This window comes from Bubalus kerabau, chromosome 1 (assembly GCF_029407905.1).
Source record: "Bubalus kerabau isolate K-KA32 ecotype Philippines breed swamp buffalo chromosome 1, PCC_UOA_SB_1v2, whole genome shotgun sequence".
NCBI lineage: Eukaryota > Metazoa > Chordata > Mammalia > Artiodactyla > Bovidae > Bubalus > Bubalus kerabau.
The window spans coordinates 243,134,378-243,149,116 of NC_073624.1; the positions used below are offsets into that span (position 1 = coordinate 243,134,378).

Below are 14,739 nucleotides of genomic sequence, written 5' to 3' on the forward strand. Positions count from 1 at the left end.
CCTTCCTGTGCTCACCTAAAAAAGAAAAAAAAAGTAGCATGTCTCTGATATTTTATCAAATGATGGTTCTTGCATTACTTTTTTTTTTTAATATTTTTTGTTGTTGTGGACTATTTTTAAAGTCTTTATTGAATTTATTACAAAATTGTTCATGTTTTATGTTGTGTTTTTTTGTTTTTTTGGCTGCAAGACATGTGGTATCTTAACTCCCCAACTAGGGGTCAAACTTGCACCCCCTGCATTGGAAGGCAAAGTCTTAACCACTGGACAGCCAAAGACATCCCAAGTGTGTCTTGCATTATTTTAACTTTAACAGATATGTTTTCTACTTATCACTTTATTCTAATATCCCCACATTTCCCCATCTATCACTTTCTCCAGTTATGTTAGCGTATTTTTTTTTTTTTCGCCTATTCCTTGAACATGCTAAGGTCTTTTTCACTTGCTCTTCCTATTAGCTGATATGTTTTTTCCCCACATTTTCACTCATTTGCCTATTTCTCTCTATTCAGACCCAGTTCGTACATCCACTACTACTCAGTTGAATTAACCTCCCTCAGGTAGTTACTCTGTCTCATAAGATCATTATAAAACAATTATCGTAGAGATGTGTTTGTTCCTTTTGACGTTATGTCTCTTCCACTAGACTGCAAGCTCCATGTGAAAAGTCTTTCTCGGCCCACGTCACCACTGCAAGCCGGATCTAGCTGAGTAGCTGACACACTGAAGGTGTCACAGTCTCTGAGAGGCCACATCTTTTCCATATGTGTTCCAGAAAAAGAGAGAGAGAGAGTGAACAAGAGTGGTAGGTGAGGGTAAAAGCATTGTCTACATTACTGGCTGTAAGCTAGTATGAGAACCAAGTGCGTCAACTCACTGGAGAATTAGCTGACTCCTGTATCTCAGGCAACACCAGACTAGCCTGATGAAAAAAATATGACAAGTGCAAGTGTTAGTCATTCAGTCATGTCTGACTCCTTGGCGACTCCATGGACTGTAGCCCACTAGGCTCCTCTGTCCATGGAATTCTCTGGGCCAGATTACTGGAGTGGGTTGCCATTCCTTTCTCCAGAAGATCTTCTCAACCCAAAGATCAAACCTGGGTCTCCTGCATTGCAGGCAGATTCTTGACAGTCTGAGCCACCAAGGAAGGTCACAAAAGAATGTACCCCTGGAAAATCAGGCCAGATTCCTTGGAAGGAGCTAAACTAAGGCTGGCCAGTTTATTCTCTTCAATTATTCTAATCAAATAAGGTCACTATCCTCCCAGCAGATCAGTATGTAGAGAGACAGAGAGAAGCCAATAGGTACATGAACTGACTTCTTTTCATATGAAAGCGAATACCTAGAGTGAGAGTTCACTACTCCCTAAATACTAATCAATAAATATTCTTGGAATGAATTAATTTTATTTAGTTTTCATTATAGATGGCAAAAGGAGATACTGTAAGGTTAAAAAGGAGTTTTCCTGTTTTTTTTTTTTTTTTTTTTAAGGCAGGTGTCCTGTTTTCTAGAGCAGTTTTTTTGTTTTTTGTTTTTTTTTTTCATTCAACATCATAAAGCATTTCCAGGTTAGGAGCTACTTGGTGACTTTTGAAAGCTACAGGAACTAATGATGAATTATGAACAAAAGAAGACAAACATGTCCCAAAATTTCAACAGAGAAAATGAAACCAGTGTTTATATTCTGGGCACCCATCAGACTGGGCCCTGAGAGCTGGTTTCCTCTGCTCATCGGCTGCTCATTTTCAGCGAGTCTCCATTACTAAAAGGAGACAAACCACCAGCGGAAACTAATCTGTCCTCATTCAATTAAACTGCAAAGCAATTACTTTTTTTTTCCCCCTAAGAAAGTGCAATTAGTCCCCTTTGAAAATTTATTCCAGCTCCAGGAGAAAAGCAGAACCTCTGAAAACGTATGTTGAAAGCAAAAAACGTTTTGAAGCAATTCTCGTCACCCTTTCTTACCCATCTGCAGCTTTAGTTTCCATCTTTTGGCCCAGCCGCCATTTGTTTGGTTTTTGGTGCCTTCCTAAGATAATTTCCTGAATGATTGCCTTTTCCAACAGGGACTTTTTCTCACAGTTCTGAGGCATTCAGGTTAAGATCCGAGAATGCATAGAAGCGGCGTGGTAGCTGGGAAGGCAGTCTGTGCGTGGGGGATGGAGCTCTGATTCATGGCTCTTTGCCTTGTGGCTCTGGGCAACCTAGCTTGCCTTTCTGGGTTTCAGTTTCCTTATTTTTATTTTTTAATTTATATTTGGCTGTCCTGGGTCTTCGTTGCTGAGCGGGCTTTTCTCTAGTGGCAGCGAGGTGAGCAGGGGCTATTCTCTAGTTGCAGGACACGAGCGTCTCATTGCAGTGGCTTGTCTTGTTGCAGAGCATGGGCTCTAGGGTGCGTGGGCAGTGCTTTCTGGACTCTAGAGCACAGGCTCAGTAGTTGTGGCACATGGGCTTAGTTGCTCCATGGTGTGTGGGATCTTCCTGCACCAGGGATTGAACCCCAATCTCCTGCACTGGAAGGTGGATTATTTACCACTGAGCCACCAGGGAAGCCCTCCTTGTTTTCAATTTGAGGTATTTGGTTTCATATAGGTGTTTTCATAGAACATTTTTAAAAATTCCCATCAAACTCCTAAATGAAAACTCACAATAACTTACAACTTCTCCGTTAAAGTAGAAACGGGAAGTGGTGTCAGAGAAGAGAAAAAGCCAGGTCTCTCATTATCCTCATGGTATATAAGGGACAAGGCACTGAACTAGACAGTCTCTAAGTTTCTCTTCACACCTAGTAACTGACTGTTTCTGGTCCAGGAGTATTGTATGAACACGCCACTCAAGGTGGCTGTTTTCTTGCTCTCTGTACATCCCTGCTCAGTCAGTCCTGCTTCGCCTACAGCTGCTCACATGATGGTTCTTCCTACATACTTGCCCCTGCCCCAGCTGGTGACTGTTGTAACCTTTAGATTAGAACATCTCCACATGATGGCTTATCAAAGAGGAATAGGGGCATGGCCTTCTGCTAGTTTCCCTGGTCATGGATGAGCCCACCTGACAGCAATTCCCCCATAACTGATAACCTTCCACTCCTCTCTGCAGTGAAAACTGGGAGTGAAGACTGAGGCTGCATCCTGCCTGCATCTGCTGCACACAATGGAGTGTTGCTCCAGGACCTTGCATCAGACATGTAAGTTACTCCATCTTTTAAACCACGGATGTCTCTGTCACTGACTCGGGGCTCTTTCTTGGGTCTTGAAGTTAGCCAAGTATAGGGCTTAGGGCTTGTAGGACTCATGGTGCAGCCTAGCAGTTGGCAGAGCACCCAAGAGACTGAGGTGGCTCCAGTGAGTGCCAAGATGTCAGGAAGTAAAGATAGGGGATGGAAATTTGTGGGGCCGTCCACTAACATGTGGGACCTGAAAATTGCAGGCAATAATCCCGGGCCCTTGGATGAATGTAGCACTTGAAAGTTGCAGGTTTAATCCTGGGGTGCCTGTCCACTAACAGGTGGGGCCTGAAAGTTCCAGAGGCTATCCCCAAAGCTGCAGGGGAAACTCGGATGGCCTGCACTAGTCTGTGGGGCTCTGTGGTGGCTGTCCTTGATGAACAGGGGCTACTAAGGGGGTACAGAGAAATAGCAGATACCCCTAAGGCTGCTGGGGAGATATTGGCTGCCTTTTCAGTGGTAGGGTAGGGTGGTGGGGCAAAGAGGTGGGGAAGGGGCCACAGCTGTTGCTTTTTGTATTAAGAAAGGCCACAGAGGCTGAGCTGGCAGTCCAGATGAAGTAAGCTAACATGAATGCTGATTCTGGTTCTTCTAAAAGTGAAGCGTGTGAGTGAATAATTTGTATTATTATCTATTACTGTTATTTGTTGAAACTGAATCCACTATTTAGAAATTGAAAAAAAAATCCCTGGAAAAGGACAAGATGGGGCTCTTTTGACATTATAAAACTGTTTGTTTGTTTTTGCATATGCCCTTAGCTTTCTAGAAGGAACTGGTATTTCTCTTTTTGCGACTTTGAGTTATAAATGATCTATGTGGGTTCTCTGTCCCAAATGAATTTTAGGTTCATGTGATCTGGGAAATATCAGTACTGAATTGATACCTGGTATTGAAGCTACTTGGGGCTTCCCTGGTGGCTCAGAGGTGAAGAATCTGCCTGCCAAATCAGGAGACCCTGTTTCGATCCCTGGATTGGCAAGATCCCCTGGAGAAGGAAGTGGCAACCCACTCTAGTATTCTTGTCTGGGAAATCCCCTGGACAGAGGAGCCTGGCTACAGTCTATGGGGTCACAAAGAGTGAGACAGGACTGAGCTTGAGCATGAAGATGTTTAAGGGTTCTGATTATATTTAATCATAATTCTTGTTATTGTAACCCAGTTGCTTTATTGATTACATTGTAATCAGGTGTTTAACTGTGCTTTTTAGTCTTTTGTCATTTATAGACAGTTGTTATAGCACCCTGAAACTTTTGCAAAGGTGCTTCATCTTTAAGAAGATTCATAGGAAGGGACTTTTGATAAGTATAGGTCTGTGATAAATTTCAGATTATACCACTGAACTGGGTAAGAAATTAGAGAATACTAAGGGAAAACTGGGTGACTTCATGAAAAGTTAAATGGGTTGGTTACTGGGTTAACAGGTGGATATGCTGTAATTTTGGGTTTGTCTGGAATATTACTGGGTTTGATCTGTGTTTTCCAGATACAAAGAAATCTTTCCTCTCAAGTTAGTTATGACTTACAACAATTGGGTAAGCATACTTGTGGGTAGAATTGAAAGGTTTTTCTTTTGTCTCTGCCTGGTCCTTCCAGAAACTGGAGACTCTTGGGTTCCTAAAAGCCTTATCAGGTGAATGGGAAACACTGCCTCCTGGCAAGAGTATGGTCTGCAGTATAGCCTATTGTAGTGTGGTCTGTAGTAAGGTCTACAGGTGCCGGATAAACCTAGGTTTGTGTTCAAGGATCTGAATGAGCCTTGAAAAGGTGTTTCATCTCTCTGTGCAGATAGTTTTGTCTTTTGCAAAATAAAAGAAATAAAAATTTCTCTGTGCTTTTGAATATTAGCACACTTTGTTTGAGACCTTTTTCTCTCCACAGTGTCTTATAATTCTCTCTGGAAAAGTAGATACAAAGCTCCCTCATCTCAGTAACTACTTCATATGACTATTCCAGAGCATAGATATTACCATTCACCTTACTATTGAACTTTAGGGCATAACCTATTTTGTGTGCTGAAAATAATATTGAAATAAATATTCTTCTCTGTGTCTCCTTCCACATGTGCAAATGAATATCTGGGTTGTGAATCTAAAGTAGAATCATACTCAATATATTCCATTCTAAAGTAGAATCATACTCAATATATTCCATTTTAGTAGGTAATCCACAATTACTGTTCAAAGTTAATTTGCTAATTTATAATCCCAGCAATCCATTACCATTTTTGCTACAACTCTGCCACTGTTTAAATTCATTTTGCTTTTTAAATTTGGGAAATTTATAAATTTTATCCTAATTTTCACCTTTTTTTCTAAACTAGTACAGAACCTAAGACATACTAGTTGCTTAATAAACAGTTATTAACTGAACAAATCTGTTATTTTGCTTATATCAGAGAAGAATATAATAAAGTATAATATAACTAGTATTTTTTTCTTGACATGTTAAGCAATTACTTAAAGTTAAGAATTTACAATTATGGATAAGCTAGGAGTTAATGTTAATAATAGTAAAGTTTAGAAGTCAGGTCTAATATGAGATTTAGTTTCATACTGAGATGAGCAATTAATTTGAAGTTGGACAGATCTGAGTTTGAATCTCAATTTTCCCCCTACTAGCTGTTTTGCCATGGGAATTTTACTTTACCACAGTTTCTAATTTCTAGAGTTAACTTTGCATGCTTTATTTTTTGGACTTAGAAAAACATGTGATTCATATACAATAAAAATAAGATGGCTAATTTATCCCATTACAGCTACTAGGTATTACTGGGCAGACATATACAACATGCCCATGTGGTGATTTATCCTATAAACTTTTTATGGTTTTCTTTCCAAAGCTCTATGAGACAGATATCTACATGTCCATTTGTATTTGGCAGAATTTGGACTCAAAGTCAGCTTTCTTTTTTACTTGTATAATATACAAATTAAAAATGGATACATTTCTAAGAATGAAATAATTGTATTTTCACTCTGTCACTTCTCCAGCAGTAATGGAAAAGGCCAGATCTATGACAGCTGCTTAATAACTTTTTGACAAACTTAGCCTCAAATTCTGACTGCAGAATGAATTGTGGTCTACAATTTAAATAAGGAAATGAAAAAGTTTAGCATGTGTTTATATATCTATTGTCTGAAAAAAAGACCTAGATAGACTTGTGGGCTGGAGATGGAGCAAAACAATTAAAGTGTTATTTACTTAATTATTTTTAATTCCACAAATAAGACACCGGACATCTGGCATTTGACAAGGGAGAATTTCATTCACTTAACTTTTGGGAAATAGTAGGGGCTGGATGAACCTTTAAAAAGATGAAGCCAATATTCTGCATAAATAAAATAATGCACTCACTAACTCAAACCAGCATCCAACACTGAGTCTCACTAGCCAAAATATTGGAGTCACCTTTCAAGTGGTTTCGTCAAACAAAGAGTATTAAATTAAAACCAATAAAAACCAAAATCCCCTAAGACAACGAAACTGGGTTCTAGTGCATGACTGACCTTTCTTGATTCTTCAAGTTTTCCAGGATTCCTCGTTTTCCAAATCACATTTACCTACAGGCCCCTAAGCCTTTTTCTTCAACTCTCTGGACACACGGGGTGTTTGACCGTGGCTGGCACTGCCTCCTCCTCATTGTGATTTTCTGAGTACTATCCGTGTGTGATTATGCTTGCCCTGGCTGCTGTCACTTACCTCTCTGACACCTTCCCCTGCTATCCATCTCGACTGGGGATGCTGCTTCAGTTATAAATGTTATGATCCCAAATCACCTTAAATAGTACTTTGGTTTATATTTCTCCTCTTGTAATTCTATTTTGTGCATGAATGCTCAGTTCAATTCAGTTTAGTCGCTCAGTCGTGTCCGACTCTTTGTGATCCCATGAACCACAGCACGCCAGGCCTCCCTGTCCATCACCAACTCCCGGAGTTCACCCAAACCCATGTCCATTGAGTCGGTGATGCCATCCAACCATCTCATGCTCTGTTGTCCCCTTCTCCTCCTGACCCCAATCCCTCCTAGCATCAGAGTCTTTGCCAATGAGTCAACTCTTCCCATGAGGTGGCCAAAGTTTTGGAGTTTCAGCTTCAACATCCCTCCAATGAACACCCAGGGCTGATCTCCTTTAGAATGGACTGGTTGGATCTCCTTGCAGTCCAAGGGACTCTCAAGAGTCTTCTCCAATACCACAGTTCAAAAGCATCAATTCTTCTATGCTCAGTTTTCTTTGTAGTCCAACTCTTACATCCATACATGACCACTGGAAAAACCATAGCCTTGACTAGACAGACCTTTGTTGGCAAAGTAATGTTGCACCAGCCTCAAGCTTCCTGTATCCTACATCAAACCTGGACTGGCGATTCGTTTCACATATTATCTTATACATGTTTCAATGCCATTCTCCTAAATCACCGCCCCCCCCACAGAGTCCAAAAGACTGTTCTATACATCTGTGTCTCTTTTGCTGTCTCACATACAGGGTTATCGTTACCATCTTTCTAAATTCCATATATATGCATTAGTATACTGTATTGGTGTTTTTCTTTCTGGCTTACTTCACTCTGTATAATAGACTCCAGTTTCATTCACCTCATTAGAACTGATTCGAATGTATTCTTTTTAATGGCTGAGTAATACTCCATTGTGTATATGTACCACAGCTTTCTTATCCATTTGTCTGCTGATGGACATCTAGGTTGCTTCCATGTCCTGGAAACAGTGCTGCGATGAACATTGGGGTGCACGTGTCTCTTTCAATTCTGGTTTCCTCGGTGTGTATGCCCAGCAGTGGGATTGCGGGGTCATATGGCAGTTCTATTTCCAGTTTTTTAAGGAATCTCCACACTGTTCTCTATAGTGGCTGTACTAGTTTGCATTCCCACCAACAGTGGAAGAGGGTTCCCTTTTCTCCACATCCTCTCCAGCATTTATGGAGCAAGCATCTTTAAATTTCATGGCTGCAGTCACCATCCACAGTGATTTTGGAGCCCAGAAAAATAAAGTCAGCCTCTCTTTCCCCATCTATTTGCCATGAAGTGATGGGATCAGATGCCATGATCTTAGTTTTTGGAATGTTGAGCTTCAAGGCCAACTTTTTCACACTCCTATTTCACTTTCATCAAAGTGCTCTTTAGTTCTTCTTCACTTTCTGCCATAAGAGTGGTGTCATCTGCATATCAGGTTATTGATATTTCTCCCGGCAATCTTGATTCCAGCTTGTGCTTCCTGCAGCCCAGCATTTCTCATGATGTATTCTGCATATAAGTTAAACAAGCAGGGTGACAATATACAGCCTTGACATACTCCTTTTCCTATTTGGAACCAGTCTGTTGTTCCATGTCCAGTTCTAACTCTTGCTTCCTGACCTACATACAGTTTTCTCAAGGGGCAGGTCAGATGGTCTGGTATTCCCATCTCTTTCAGAATTGTGTCCAACTCTGAGCAACCCAATGGACTGTAGCCTGCCAGGCTTCTCTGTCCATGGGATTTTCTACAAAAGAATACTGGAGTGGGTTGCCATTTCCTCCTCCAGTGGATCTTCCTGGTGCAGGGATTGAACCCATATCTCCTGAGTCTCCTACATTGGCAACAGGATTCATCACTACCACGCCACCTGGGAATCCTAGCCTTATTTTACTACCTATTATTTTATTACATTCACACTCTGAAATAAGGAAGAGAAATCTTAACATTAACTATTTATCTAGCTTAGATCACATTGCATCGTTTTCTATGTGTGCAGTGTTACTTTGCCTCATCTTTTCATTTTATGTACCATTCTTTAGGGTATTGTTATCTCAGGACTACATTGTCACTATAATTGCTTGTTCAACTTATTATTTCTAGTCTTTTCCTTCCATACAATATTCTAAACATCTTGAAATTCCTAAAGTAAGTCCTCAGATGTATTTTGTGAAAAATCTCCATCCTGCCAAATGCAGGAAACAATCCTATTTATCTTCAGGTCCTTTATTCTCAGGCCTTATTAACGATCATTGTTCCTGTATAAACCCTCAAAGCTAGTCTAGCTGTCCTTTCTTCACTCCCACCGCACTCTTTTCATCCCCACCTTTGCAAATCCTCATGCCCTCATACGGAATTTTAAAAAAAGAAGCAACCCACAAACTATATACAAAAGAAGAAAGTACACAAGAATGTAAAGAACAGATTATCTGGAGGAAATGGGCTTATATGCGATGTTTTATCTCTTTTTCTGCATTTCTCTACTATCCACACAGTCTTTAATGAGAAAGCATCAGTTTTATAATTCAGAGAAGCAAAGACAATCATTTTCCTATCTCAGTATTTATTCACTTCTTCCTTTTCAGTATTAGAATTCTTTTTTTTTAAACTATGAACAAACATCTTGCTGCACAGAACAAATGAGTGTATCTCCCTGTCAGTCTTACCTTTATGCATGGTCATATGACTTAGCTATTGCCAAGGAAGTGTAAGGGAAAGCATTGTATGACATTTTCAGAAAGCTCTTTAGGTGTTAACTTCAGCTGGGAAAAACGCAGCTGTTTTTTTCCCATGTTCCTTTGACAAGCAACGAATTTCTAGACTCCCAACAGCCAACTTGGAATGTGAGGTGAGCTTAAATAAAAAGAGAAGCTGCATGCTGGAATGTTCAAACAGAGCCATCAGAACCTGAAGTCCTGAATCACAGTGTAGAGGTTTCTTACTTGTTGTCCTGGCTTGTCTTCCTCCAGAGTTCTTTTATGTGTGAGAGAGAAAAAGTCCATCTTGCTAACATGGTTGTTGCTGTAATTTTGTTGTTGCTTGTAGTTTATGCAGATAAACCTAAACTTAACTAAAGTCCAGAGGTAGAAAATATACCAAAGTTTAATCATTTAAAATAATAAATGATCTCATAAATACACTCAAATTATTCCAATAAATTGTTTTTGAAAGATAAATAACTAATTACATGGTCTTGAGAGTCCTGGGTTTAAATATCAGATCCATCTTTTATAGTGATATGATTTATTGAACCTTACTGAATTCTCAGCATCATGATCAATAAAATGGGTTGTGCCGGAATACTAGAGTGGGTAGCCTTCCCCTTCTCCAGGGGATCTTCCCAACCCAGGGATGGAACTCAGGTCTCCAGCATTACAGGTGGATTCTTTACCAACTGAGCCACCAAGGAAGCCCATAGTGATATGATTTATTGAACCTTACTGAATTCTCAGCATCGTGATCAATAAAATGGGTTGTGCTATCTCCTCAGTGATCTATACTTCGTGGTCTTTTTGTCCTTGGGTATTCTGCTTTTTGAGTGTGAGCTAAAATTATTGCTTCTCTTCTCTTCTAACAAATAGCATAATGCAGAAGAGATATAATGTCATTTCTGATACTAGGTTATAGAAGACTATGGTTTCTATCTCTCCCCCTCACTGCTCTTCCTTTCCCTCTCTTTGCTCCTTGGCTCACTTCTATGGAGAAAACCAACCATCCTGTTGTGAGCTACAGTACAAACCCATTTTGTGTAACTATGAGTTGTGGCTGTCAGTTCAACATACAGTAAGAAATTAAAGCCTGAGAATCACATGAATGACCTTGGAAGTGGATCCTTTAGCACCAGTTAAGTTTGCAGCCCTGTCAACTGCTTGCTTGAAACCTCCTGTAAGAAGTTAAGTCAGAGGAACACAAGCTAAACTACTCCCAGATTTCTGACTCAGAGAAACTGTGAGAAAATAAATCTCTATTTTCATTCATTAAGTTTCAATATTAGTTATTTTTCAGAAAAAATACTTTTATTGTAATATACACAGGTATTTTATATTTTCATAAAAGGAAATAGTATGCTGGTTGTTTCTTTTATTAAGAATTTAAAGAAAACATCTTGAGAGTTTTCTCTCCCACTTACAGAGAATATTTTTCTGCTTATCCTTAATATCTAGACAAATAGAAATAAAATTTCCTAGGTATCCTCCAGTAGGTTATGGTCTAACACAGAGTAAGCATAACAAAATCTTGTTTAACTAGGCCATGCTATAGAGCATGGTTTCTCAAACTTAGCACTATTGACATTTTAGACCAAATAATTGAATAATTCTTTCCTGTGAAGGGCTTTTCTGTGAACTGTAGAATATTTAGTGACATTGCTGGGCAGTCTACCCACTGGATGCCAACAGAACATCCCCCGTGCAAAGGTGTGACAATCACAATTGTCTCTAGATGTGGTCAGATATTTCCAGAAGGACAAAATTGTCCTGATTGAGAACCACTAATACAGGAAGAGATTTCAGGCAGTTCCTTATAGTCCCATATATGTGTACAATCTGAGGGTTTCTACTCTCAAACTACCACCTGCCCTCTAGATATCTCAAGTTCCCCTGCTTGTTTTATCATAACTTTTTTTTCCCCTGGCCTCCTTTGTTTCCACTGATGTTTTTAGCATTCTGCATTCTTGACAAAAGGAAGGGCCTTAAAAAAAAAAAAGAATGGCCTTTTTTGCGAGGAATAATTTGAAAAGGGTGTGACAGACATATATTCTTACTGCTAATGAGGACTAAGAGGTCTTATGTGGATTGTGACCTCCATATGAACATTTGATGGTGCTCACTGATGTCCATAGGTGTGCCACAGATGCCCATTGGCTCCTGGGACAGTCAGTCATTCCATGTCCCTGCACAATCTGTGTTATCTTTGTATAGGGTCCCACAAAACTCTCTAACCTTATTGAGTGCCATTTTTACGCTTTAAGGGTGAGATCAGATTTGATTGTCTTCATTTTATTTCAACTATATTTTTATGGTATAGACTCCTTTCAAAGCCCTAGCCTTTTGAATTCTAAATTAGCAAGCCCATATAAATGAAATTTTATTTTCAAAGTAAAATTCTCTCCAAAAAGTTTCAAGAGTTGGCTTTATTGTTTGTGTTACTTTTTCTTCCTGTGCCTTTGACTCATCACTCTGATCTATTTTAATGTGACAAGCTACGTAAAAAGACGAGGGTGGGGAGAGTTGATAGGGAAACATATCTCTGACTGTTACCATATCAAAATATTGCTCCACTAGAGTGTAACTGTTGGAGGTAATCTTTCCCTATCAACTCCCACAGCCCCTTTTTACATAACTCCCATGGACAGAGGAGCCTGGTGGGCTATAGTCTATGGGGTCGCAAAAGAGTCAGACACGATTTAGCAAATTAACAACAACAAAAATAAACTTAAATTATTTCAGTGTATTGTGACAAGTAGAATAGTTATGCTACATGTCCATGAAGCCATGGATCTGTGATTCTAGAGGCCATTACAGAAGGTCTGATTCATAACTGCCTAGAAAATTTGTTAATATATCTTTTTTAATATCTAGGCATAGAGATAGACATTCCCTCTTGAATTTGGTCCAAGACCTCTGGTCTTTCTCCCATCCTCCTTTGTTCTAGATTCTTCAAGACAAAACCACTTAACCCCCAGCCACCCACCCAAAGAAAGCAGGCAACACTTTCCTACCCATTGTGTAAAACTAACAAAACAAAACAGCTTTGGTGAAGTTGTAATCCTCTTTATGTACAGGCTGTAGGGGAAGGCTCAGAACATAAAGGTCTTACCAATCTGTGCTAAGTGCTGTGAGAACATGGAGCAGGATGATTTCCATCTGTCTGTGGATGTGGGGAGGGCCAAGGGCAGGTGAGAAAATTATATATGGATGAAGTAACAATATGTGAAATCTTGAAAAGTGGTTTCCTGAAGGAGAGAAGATGAATTGTAAAAATGTGATTTTGTTTTCTTTTCCCTTAACTGTTTGAATCCATATTTTATTCCCATTGCTATATTACTTCATACAATTTGTGGTTCTGTGTAGTTGTCTGTATATTGTCTCTTCAATTATATTTTCTTGAGGGTAAAACCAGGTATTATGCATGAATCATAACAGAGTTGTTAATTGTGGACTTAATAAAGACTATTATTATTATTGTTTTTACTATTGATAAAAAGGTGATAAAAGTCCTGTCATCCCTCTGTCTCCCTTCCCCTCCATGAATCTATCCTATTATGCTAAATTCGGATCTTGCATGGCTAAATGGAGGCCTTCAAAATCTTCAGCCCCTAGAAGGGAAGTGTGGTAACTAACTCACAAGGCACTTCTTTGCTTCCGTGGAGCTTGGAATAGAAGTCCGGGGGAGGGAAACTCCACAAATGATCACAGATGTATTATTTGCAGATTAGCTAACATATGGCATGTTTAATTGCAGTTCTAAAACAACAGTGAGATGAAAAGTGACGGTTCATTTTTAAAGTTTCAAGTTAGAGAGTCTTTTAAACATCATTTGAAAATGTCAGTGGTTTGGTGGACTACCCAAACTACCTAAAGCATTTTTCATTGTTTAAAGATTGAATTGGAAATTCTAAAATTGTTGAAGGTTTAAGGGGAAAAGGATTGTAAAAAAATGTGTTGGACATTTAGGTTGTCTCCATGGCCTGGCTGTTGTAAATACTGCTGCGGTGAGCACTGGTGTACATGTGTGCTTTTGAATTATGGTTTTCTCAGGGTTTATGTCCAGCAGTGGGATTGCTGGATCATATGACATTTCTATTGTTAGCTTTTTAAGGAACCTTTATCCACAGTGGCTGTGTCAATTTACATTCCCATCAACAGTGTAGGATACCCACTCCATACCATCTCCAGCATTTATTGTTTGTAGACTTTTGGTGATGGCCATTCTTACTAGTATGAGGTGAAACCTCATTATAGTTTTGATTTGCATTTCTCTAATAACTGGCATGTGGATGCCAGTGTCTTAATAACACACTGAAACCATACTCACAACCATACTCACAGAAAACTAGTCAATCTAATCACACTAGGACCACGGCCTTGTCTAACTCAATGAAACTAAGCCATGCCCATGGGGTCATGATGGAGAGATCTGACAGAATGTGGTCCATAGGAGAAGGGAATGGCAAACCACTTCAGTATTCTTGCCTTGAGAACCCCATGAACAGTATGAAAAGGCAAAATGATAGGATACTGAAAGAGAAGCTCCCCAGGTCAGTAGGTACCCAATATGCTACTGGAGATCAGTAGAGAAATAACTACAGAAAGAATGAAGGGATGGAGCCAAAGCAAAAACAATACCCGGCTGTGGATATGACTGGTGATAGAAGCAAGGTCCGATGCTTTAAGACCAATATTGCATAGGAACCTGGAATGTTAGGTCCATGAATCAAGGCAAATTGGAAGTGGTCAAACGAGATGGCAAGAGTGAATATTGACATTTTAGGAATCAGCGAACTGAAATGGACTGGAATGGGTGAATTTAACTCAGATGACCATTACATCTACTACAGTGGGCAGGAATCCCTCAGAAGAAATGGAGTGGCCATCATGGTCAACAAAAGAGTCCGAAATGCAGTACTTGGATGCAATCTCAAAAATGACAGAATGATCTCTGTTCGTTTCCAAGGCAAACCATTCAATATCACAGTAATCCAAGTCTATGCCCCAACCAGTAACACTGAAGAAGCTGAAGTTGAACGGTTCTATGAAGACCTACA

At 39.6% G+C, this 14,739-nt stretch overlaps 1 protein-coding gene across 11 annotated transcripts in view; it reads left to right on the forward strand.

Moving 5' to 3' along the window:
• GABRG2 (gamma-aminobutyric acid type A receptor subunit gamma2) overlaps positions 1–14,739 on the forward strand; it is a 248,991-nt gene that overhangs the window by 42,972 nt on the left and 191,280 nt on the right. For 3 of the 11 annotated variants that reach the window (XM_055561939.1, XM_055561977.1, XM_055561946.1), the window contains exon 2: positions 3,100–3,187. Coding sequence is in view for 4 of the 11 variants with exons in the window: in XM_055561906.1 (XP_055417881.1) it covers positions 3,800–3,832 (33 nt within the window). In the remaining 7 variants the exon portion in view is untranslated. The other 8 variants (XM_055561929.1, XM_055561967.1, XM_055561920.1 and 5 more) reach the window with 6 other exon arrangements.